Raw genomic sequence first — 9,974 nt, 5'->3', positions numbered from 1 at the left:
CCTGCCCCTAGGATCTTCATGACCATTTTTTTCCCATATATATGTGTTAGCATACAGTATTTGTTTTTCTGTTTCTGACTTACTTCACTCTGTATGACAGAATCTAGGTCCATCCACCTCACAACAAATAACTCAATTCCATTTCTTTTTATGGCTGAGTAATATTCCATTGTATATATGTGTCACATCTTCTTTATCCATTCATCGGCAATGGACACTTACGTTGCTTCCATGTCCTGGCTATTGTAAATAGAGCTGCAATGAACATTGCGGTACATGACTCTTTCTGAATTATGGTTTTCTCGGGGTATATGCCCAGTAATGAAATTGCTGGGTCGTATGGTAATTCTATTTTTAGTTTTTTAAGGAACCTCCATACTGTTCTCCAGAGTGGCTGTATCAATTTACATTCCCACCAACAGTGCAAGAGGGTTCCCTTTTCTCCACACCCTCTCCAGCAATTATTGTTAGCAGATTTTTTGATGATGGCCATTCTGACAGGTGTGAGATGATATCTCATTGTAGTTTTGATTTGCATTTCTCTAATGATGAATGATGTTGAGCATTCTTCCATGTGTTTGTTGGCAATCTGTATATCTTCTTTGGAGAAATGTCTATTTACATCTTCTCCCCATTTTTGAATTGGGTTTTTTGTTTTTGTTTTTTTGATATTGAGTTGCATGAGCTGCTTGTAAATTTTGGAGATTAATCCTTTGTCAGCTGCTTCATTTGCAAATACCTTCTCCCATTCTGAGGGTTGCCTTTTCATTTTGTTTATGGTCTGCTTTGCTGTGCAAAAGCTTTTAAGTTTCACTAGGTCCCATTTGTTTATTTTTGTTTTTATTTCCATTTCTTTAGGAGGTGGGTCAAAAAGGATCTTGCTGTGATTTATGTCTTAGAGCGTTCTGCCTATGTTTTCCTCTAAGAGTTTGATAGTTTCTGGCCTTACATTTAGGCCTTTAATCCATTTTGAGTTTATTTTTGTGTATGGTGTTAGGGAGTGTTCTAATTTCATTCTTTTACATGTAGCTGTCCAGTTTTCCCAGCACCACTTATTGAAGAGGCTGTCTTTTCTCCATTGTATATTCTCGCCTCCTTTATCAAAAATAAGGTGACCATATGTGCTTGGGTTTATCTCTGGGCTTTCTGTCCTGTTCCATTAATGTATATTTCTTTTTTTGTGCCACTACCATACTGTCTTGATTACTGTAGATTTGTAGTATAGTCTGAAGTCAGGGTGCCTGATTACTCCGGCTCCGTTTTTCTTTCTCAAGATTGCTTTGGCTATTTGGGGTCTTTTGTGTTTCCATATAAATTGTGAAATTTTTTTGTTCTAGTTCTGTGAAAAATGCCAGTGGTAGTTTGATAGGGATTGCACTGAATCTGTAGATTCCTTTGGGTAGTAGAGTCATTTTCACAATGTTGATTCTTCTAATCCAAGAACATGGTATATCTCTCCATCTGTTTGTATCATCTTTGATTTCTTTCATCAATGTCTTATAGTTTCCTGCATACAGGTCTTTTGTCCCCCTAGGTAGGTTTATTCCTAAGTATTTTATTCTTTTTGTTGCAGTGGTAAATGGGAGTGTTTCCTTAATTTCACTTTCAGATATTTCATCATTAGTGTATAGGAATGCAAGAGATTTCTGTGCATTAATTTTGTATCCTGCTACTTTACCAAATTCCTTGATTAGCTCTAGTAGTTTTCTGGTAGCATCTTTAGGATTCTCTATGTATAGTATCATGTCATCTGCAAACAGTGACAGCTTTACTTCTTCTTTTCCAATTTGGATTCCTTTTATTTCTTTTTCTTCTCTTAATCTTACACTTTAATTTTAACTTTATTTTCTCCTCTGCCCTTTTGGGGTAGAATTCTTTTCCGGTATATATATATATATATATATCATATGAGGGAAGAGTAAATTTATCTGTTAAACTTAATAATAATATATATTATATATATATATTTATAGATATATATATATATTTTTAAATTTTTGGCCAGCAACATGCAGCACATGGGGTCTTAGTTCCCCGACCAGGGGTTGAACCCATGCCCCTTGCATTGGAAGGTGGAGTCTTAACCACTGCACCATGGGGGAAGTTGCTCTAATCAATATATTTTTTATCACAGATGCATGTAGAATTTGAATAACTTAAAAATCCATATGATGCAATGTACTTCTTCTTTCTTCTTATTGCCTTGACTATGGAAACTTTATTTCATTTTTAGCATCTATCTTAGCATGCTGACATAAAGGGCAGATATTTTATACATGATTTTTACAGTCTGCATTTCACAGCTGCTCTCACAAACTGATCAAGCATGAATTGTCTTCAAATTATTTTTTGCTCTTAGCATGAATACTATAAATTTATTCAAAGCAAATATTCTAAATGCTGGAGAGGGTGTGGAGAAAAGGGAACCGTCCTGCACTGCTCGTGGGAATGTAAATTGATACAGCCACTATGGAGAACAGTATGGAGGTTCCTTAAAAAACTAAAAATAGAACTACCATATGACCCAGCAATCCCACTACTGGGAATATACCCTGAGAAAACCATAATTCAAAGAGAGTCATGTAACACAATGTTCATTGCAGCTCAATTTACAATAGCCAGGGCATGCAAGCAACCTAAGTGTCCATTGACAGAAGAATGGATAAAGAAGATGTGGCACATATATACAATGGAATATAACTCAGCCATAAAAAGAAATGGAATTGAGTTATTTCTAGTGAGGTGGATGGACCTATAGTCTGTCATACAGAGTGAAGTAAGTCAGAAACAGAAAAACAAATACTGTATGCTAACACATATATATGGAATCTAAAAAAAAAAAAAAAAAAAGGTTCTGAAGAACCTAGGGGCAGGACAGGAATAACGACACAGACGTAGAGAATGGAGTTGAGGACATGGGGAGGTTGAAGGGTAAGCTGTGATGAAGTGAGAGAGTGGCATGGACATATAAATACTACCAAGTGTAAAACAGATAGCTAGTGGGAAGCAGCCGCATAGCACAGGGAGATTAGGTACTTTGTGACCAGCTAGAGGGGTGGGATAGGGAAGGTAGGGGGGAGAAGCAAGAGGGAAGAGATATGGGGATATATGTATATGTATAGCTGACTCACTTTGTTATAAAGCAGAAACTAACACACCATTGTAAAGCAATTATACTCAAATAAATATATTTTTTTAAAAAGCAAATATTCTCACACTAAATAGGCAACTGGTTCGTAAGGCCTTGATAGAAGACAACTGTGATGGAAAGAGTTTCCTTTGCTTCAGCTGATTAATATCTCAGGCTAATAATGCTTTGTATGTATATACTTAGCTCCCTTGAGAACCTTGGTACCTTTCTGCCACCAGTGTTAGGGAATTGCAGCTGGTTTTGATTGGAACAAACTCAGTTGCAGAACTTCACGGTATAGTATATGATTTAGAGTAAAAATATAATTTGTTGGCTTTAAGTAATAATATTTTATTCTCAGGATGCCTTAAAAATACTTCAAGAAAGAATACAATTACTAGGAAATTCATTATTTGATACACATATCTTGGGAGAATAAACATTGATCAAAATGTTCAAATAATAAGTCAACTGGAAGAAAGTTTGCCACATCATTTTGGGAAAACCTTTAGAAGACAGACTCTGATGATTCAAGTTTTTCACATTTTCTTGCCAACATACTTAGTATTACATGCTTTATTTGACAGTCCTTCAATTCCCCACTTTACCCTGCATTATTTTCTAAAAGACTGTTGTTGTTTTTCCCCAAGAGCTTCGAAGAAAATCTTAAATGCCTTAGTAGCACATTTGGAGTACACAGGATAAGAACAGACTATATTCTAGCTAAACTCTGTGCCCAGTGTCTCTATACTACTTGTCTTTTTCTGTTCATACAGTACTAAAATCTTTCCCCATGATTTCCTAACTCGTATAAATTGATGCTATCCATTTTCAGTCTCCTGAAAAGTTTTACTTAAGAAGAAATCTACTCAGCACTAAACTCAGCAGGTTAGAAGATTGAGGGTAATGGTGAAATTAAAAAAGGATCATGAATAACTGTACTAATCCTCAATGATCTAAAAAACAAACAAACCAATAAAACCCTACGTTAATCTTCAGATGAAGATTAGAGCCCCAAACTGCAGCTTCTAGACCAGATTGTGAATTTGTGAATTTGTCAAAGCCCAGTTTTAATGCATTCTCTTTGCCAGCTCTTCACGGCCCCGCTTCCCCAGTGCACTGTACACAGGCTACTCTCTGGTCATCCAGAACTTTCCATGTGATATCCATCTCATTCTTTTTCTCTTTGGCCTAGTGCCATGATCCAATGTTTCCAGACTCTGTAACATCAGGATTTATCAGGGCTGTGTTTTGTTCTCTCAAGATCTTTTCACAAGAAATTAGCAAGCTGTCCTGGGAAACTTCTCTACACTGATCTGTAAAGGGAACACAATTTCATTATATACTGTGGTTAGTAGGTAAAATATTTGTATTTTGAAGGGCATTATGAGAATCCCAATACCTTAAACCAATGGTCTTCAAATTTATTTTTTTTTAAATTATCATCATCTAATGATAAAACCCTGTTTTCAAACAAGGTTTTATATAAAACAGGTACAAGTGAAAACGCTCTGGTTAAAGTAGGGGATAAGATAGGCACACTCCCTTTTTCCCTCCTCCTTGCTCTTTGAGTGTCCCCAGAGCGTCTCTGAGGAATTTCTGCAGTTCCACAAACACAGCCTGCAAATGATCTCATTAATGCAGTGGGGTAACTTCTGGTGAGAATGCCAGGTATACGGCCAGCACTTTTAGATCAGTGGTTTTCAACAGGGATTGATTTTGTCCCCCATGGAGGCTTTTGGAAATATCTGAACACACTTTTGGTTATCATAACTTGGGGAGGAAGGAAGCAGGTGCTGCTGGCACCTAGTGGGTAGTGGACAGGTTGTTGTTAAATATCCTACAATGTACAGAACAGCCCCCCACAAGAGAGAGTTTTTCAGCCTGAAATGTCACCGTAGAACTTGAGAAAGCCTGCTCTCAAGAGAGTAGGGCACCAGGAGCTGCTGGGGGTGAGGGGAGGAAAGGGGGACTTTGAGGGCAGGGAGGGAGCCTGCAGTCCCCGGCGTCAGAGCCTTAACTAGCGAGTGCTCAGGGTTTGCCCAGGGCTGGGGAAGGGAGAGAAGGCAGAAGCTTTGCAAAATGGTGGCATTTAAAAGTTTGTTGCACCTGCAGGTTGACGTGCATTTGTCAGTAGCTAGATCCAAACAAATAAGCTTAGCACTGAGCAAAAATATTAAATAGAAATTTACCTGTGACTAACAACCACCCATGGGTCCCCTCATGAACTCCAAAGTTGCGGGCTTCCTGCCGGTGGGCCGGAAGCAGCAGCTGGGTCTGGAGGCGGCCCTGGTCCAGTCTGCAGGCAGCAGAGCCGAGCCAGGTGCTTAAACAGGGCTTCCTCGGGGTCCAACCCCCATCACCTTTCCTCCGGTGTGTTGTCTGCTGCACCCGCCCATCAGCGGGGAGGCTGGTAGGCGGTTCTCTTAGAGGAGAATCCCATCCTCCTTCAGACGTCCTGCGGAGAAGGCAGGTGCCTCCCACGTCCCACATCCTCACACCAAGGAAACGCTCTCTCATCTAAACGCCTCCCGCTGGAGCCCATCCTGACCTCTGACCCGGCCACTACCCGGTGTTGTTCCTCAAAAAGAGATCATTTCGAAATTCAAAAAGGTTAAAAAATATTTCATCACAAGCATTAACCCCGTTAGGAGCTTTGGCTCGCTTCCAATCTCCTAAATAGGCTTCATTTAAAGGCCCCAGAGGCACCAAGTGACAGTTTTACGCGGGTCATCAGTTCGAAAGCTCTGGAGAGTCTAAGAGAAAACATACAATAAGTCCCCCGCCCACCCCCGCCGTCATTATATAGAAGAGAGAGAGGAAATCCTCCTCACCCGGGGGCCCCTTTTGTGTCGTTCCTGCCAACGCAGCAGCCCTCCTGCTATATAGACCCGCGCGCCCGCCCCACCGCACTGAACTCGCATCCCCGCATCCAGCAGCCATGGGGAAGGTGAGCCCCGCGCCGGCGGGAGGGGCCCGCAGCCGGGCTGGAGGCCAGGCCTCTGAGCCCTGTCCTTCCCTTCCTTGCAGATCACCTTCTACGAGGACCGGGGCTTCCAGGGCCGCCACTATGAGTGCAGCAGCGACCACTCCAACCTGCAGCCCTGCTTCGGCCGCTGCAACTCCATCCGGGTGGACAGCGGCTGTTGGATGCTCTACGAGCAGCCCAACTACTCAGGCTGCCAGTACTTCCTGCGGCGCGGCGACTACCCCGACTACCAGCAGTGGATGGGCCTCAACGACTCCGTCCGCTCCTGCCGCCTCATCCCCCACGTGAGTCCGGTTCCCCTGGGCCTGCCGTGCCCTCGGGTCACACCAGTGCTCCAGACGCAGTGGTCAGGCTGCAGGGCGGTGGCCTTCTTTTGCTGGCTCTAACCGGGTTCTCTTTCCCTTTATTAATATCGTTAAGATTTCTTTCCACTGAAAAATTGAGTGATGCAATGCTCTTAATTGAAATTGTATTCTCCTTTGCTAAAATTAAACTCACCTCTACTGGGCAAAAGTGGTGCACGGCATTAGTTTAGAGCGTCTGTGTCACCGCTGAGGAATAAGCAACAGGTGAACTTCTCACACCCAGGTGCCTTTAGGCTAGTTACTGGGCTACTTCTCTCCTTCCTCATCTGTAAAGCGGGGTTAATAAGGGCAGTTGGTTCATCGAGCTGTGATGAGGTCGAAAGGAGATTGCCCAGCACCTGGCAAACTACCCCTCCTCCAAATATTAACCATTATGAATATCAATGGTCCCTCAAGTCCTGCTTTTTGATTAGGCAAAACAAATAACCGTGTTTCCAGTAGCACCTGCAAAACCCACTGCTACCCAAGTAAAGCCCGAGCAGCCTGGAATTCCACAGTTAGGGAGGCTTTAATTTGCCTATGACAGAGTCCTCTGGAAAATGTACCACTCTGGGGAAATGTGAAACCCCTTCAGAGGGTTGAAAGCCTTGATAGGACCTAGACTGGCCTTAGGAGCCTGGAAATCTGGGCTTTTACTTTCCAGCCCTGACTCTTTGATTACAGCCTGAAAGCTCTAGTCATTAGTTTCTCTTAAAAGAAGAAAAGACTTAGAATGGTTGCTCCACGTGTGTCGGGCTGTTGTGAAGATCAAATTAGATAACGCACATGTGAGTCTTTTGCAAACCAAGGAAGATACCTTATTAGCAATTTTTTTATACCTCAGAATGAATTGCTTATGAGAACCTTTCCTAACGAGGATTTAGTGGTGGAAGAAGGAAGAAGGAATTGAGTGGGTACCTGCTGGGAAGGAACAAGCAGATAAAAGAACAAGTGCTCAGGAAGAGACAGACAGGATTTGCCCAGGACTGACAGACTGCCCTTACATTTTTCTAAAGGTTTTATAATCTGTTGATCTAGACAGGCCTCCTTCATGATCTTGAGCTTCTATTTTTATTAATTACCTAAAAGTGTTTTGCCAGACCATATATTAGAGGTGAGAAATGAAACCTAATTTTTACGATGACTCTTGCTTTTCAGGATTTTAGAATAGCAGGACTCAAAGCAGAAAGGAAGGGATTAAGGAGTTGCCCGGGCTGGACTGCCACCATCTGTGCTTCACTTCGGGGAAAGCAATTTGACTTCCTCTCTTCCCAGCCTCTTTTAATGCTATGGAGTTCTAAAATAATGCCTTTTGCCAGGGATAGATTTGCCTTTTTATTTTAATATCTAATTATTTTTATATCTGCCAAGGGGAGTTCCAGACCACTGTAAGTCTATAAAAAAGGGAGCAAAAATTATATATAAAAATTGTTACTTAAGAATTGTACTAAGTAGGTACTAAATATGATTCATGTAGGTTGTGGCCCTAGAAAACTATGGAGCCCCATGAATATCTTGATCTATGTGAAGGGCCCCCTCTTTAGTTTTGCAGTGTACAATCTACCCAGCTGTACGCAGTGGCCCTGGTGTTGGCTGTATTTTTAATTTGTCACCTTTGATATAGAAAAGATTACCAAAAAAATGTCCATTCCCCCAGCGGTGTGAGTGATTGGTTGCTAAAGGCTAGGTTTTCTGACTCTTCCCATCTGCTGATTGCTGAACCCAGACCAGCTCCCACCGGCTGAGGATGTATGAGCGAGAGGACTACCGAGGCCAGATGGCGGAGCTCACGGAAGACTGCTCCTCGCTCCGCGACCGCTTCCACTTCAATGAGATCCGCTCCCTTCACGTGCTGGAGGGCTGGTGGGTCCTCTATGAGATGCCCAACTACCGGGGGCGGCAGTACCTACTGAGGCCGGGGGACTACAGGCACTACCACGACTGGGGGGCCCTGGATGCCAGAGTGGGCTCCCTGAGGAGGGCCGTGGATTTCTATTGAAATAATTTTACTCTATCCCTTTTTCCATCTGAAAGCTAATAAAATATTTCCTGTGTGTTTGATGCAGTAACGTGGTCCTCTTTTCCTTTCAGACTCCTTGGAAGGGCTCAGCAAAAATAAAACTGGGAATAATGTGGATTTTCTTACAAGTGTCAGTGGAAAGGGTGGTGTGGGGTAGCAGTTGAGAGGACAGGCTCTGGAGCCAGAATGCCTGAGTCCACATCCACTTACTAGCTTTAGGTGGTCGGGAAGTTACTTAGCATTTCTGTGCCTCAGTTTCCTAATTTGTAAAACTTGGTGTAGTAGTACTCTTCATTTCATAAGTTTGTGGTGTGGATTAAATGAGTTATTATTTTAAAATCACTTACACATTTTAGCTTTGCATATCGTATAATAGTTTCTAGGAAACTTCTGTAAGCTTGCTTGTGAAACAGCTGGTCACCTTTTTAGTACCCTTTTCTTAGGAGAATTCCCTTTTGGAGTTTGCATTCAGTAAGATGGCTAAGTGAAATTGCAGAGGGAGACAGAGTTAGATAGAGACAGATGTGTCTGACACATCTTCGGTGTGAATACATGTGACTGCCTGAATAGATTTACGAATATATGCGTATCCAGAGCACAAGTATAAGAATCAAGTGCCACCTTAATGAACAGCCCAAAGGACTCTTCCAAACATTCTACTTAAGGGAGGTACAAAGCATTCAGGTAGTGTGCACTGATAAAAATGAGCACAGTGGGAGAGAAGTAAAGACATAAGGTACGTGATCAGGAAAATAACATACAATCATGCAAAGTTCTTAAATCTACTATTGGCTATGCTGATACTGTCACCAGACTTGGATCAATTTTTATTACCTCTAGCTCATGAATCAACATTTGAATAGTAATCATAGCACCAAGAAAGAAAAAGGTAACATGGGAACTAATCATTTAATTGAATTCAAAATTTCTTTGCAGGAAGATGAAGTTTATCAAATGAAATCTAAGTAAGTATTCTATTACCCTACCAGATTTTCTTGAATTGAAAATACTAGACTTCTCGATTTCAGATGTTTAGACATAATTGAGAAAAAACAAATTACTTCCCCACTTAGAGGTTTGACTTAATTGTGAAAATGGCAACCTCTTGCTGAAATATGTTCTTGGTGAGCTGAATGCCCATGATTAGGAAAGAACCACTGAAAATTATTTTCTACTTGAAAATATATACATATCTAGCAGCTAAGAAATAAGTTGTTCCCGAAATCCCAAGTATTAAAGGAGTAAAGTAGTCAGATTATTTAACATAATACTTCCCTAACATACATGCACATTACAAAATATTTGAAGAAGCTCTAAGGACATTTAGATCTGTGCTAATACAGTAGTCACTAACACATGACTCTATTTGGCTAGACTTCATTTGGCTAAGTCCAAATGAAGACGTGTCATAAGTGTAAAATACACACCAGATTTCAAAGACTTAGTATGAAAAGTAGAAAGCAAACTATCTGAATATTTTTCAAATTAATT

The 9,974-nt window shown here is 41.3% G+C and overlaps 1 protein-coding gene across 1 annotated transcript; it reads left to right on the top strand.

Moving 5' to 3' along the window:
* Nucleotides 1-6,280: 6,280 nt before the first annotated feature.
* LOC307057422 (gamma-crystallin F-like) lies at nucleotides 6,281-8,462 on the top strand (the record flags this gene model as incomplete). Its single annotated transcript, XM_079710634.1, has 2 exons — nucleotides 6,281-6,403; nucleotides 8,190-8,462. 2 exons carry the CDS (start codon nucleotides 6,281-6,283, stop codon nucleotides 8,460-8,462), a joined length of 396 nt encoding a protein of 131 aa, XP_079566760.1.
* Between the last annotated feature and the right edge of the window lie 1,512 nt (nucleotides 8,463-9,974).

Source organism: Hyperoodon ampullatus (assembly GCF_949752795.1).
Source record: "Hyperoodon ampullatus genome assembly, chromosome: 8".
In the NCBI taxonomy this organism is placed as follows: domain Eukaryota; kingdom Metazoa; phylum Chordata; class Mammalia; order Artiodactyla; family Ziphiidae; genus Hyperoodon; species Hyperoodon ampullatus.
The sequence above is the reverse complement of the archived record's forward strand: the minus strand, read 5'-3'. Positions and strand labels throughout refer to the sequence as shown.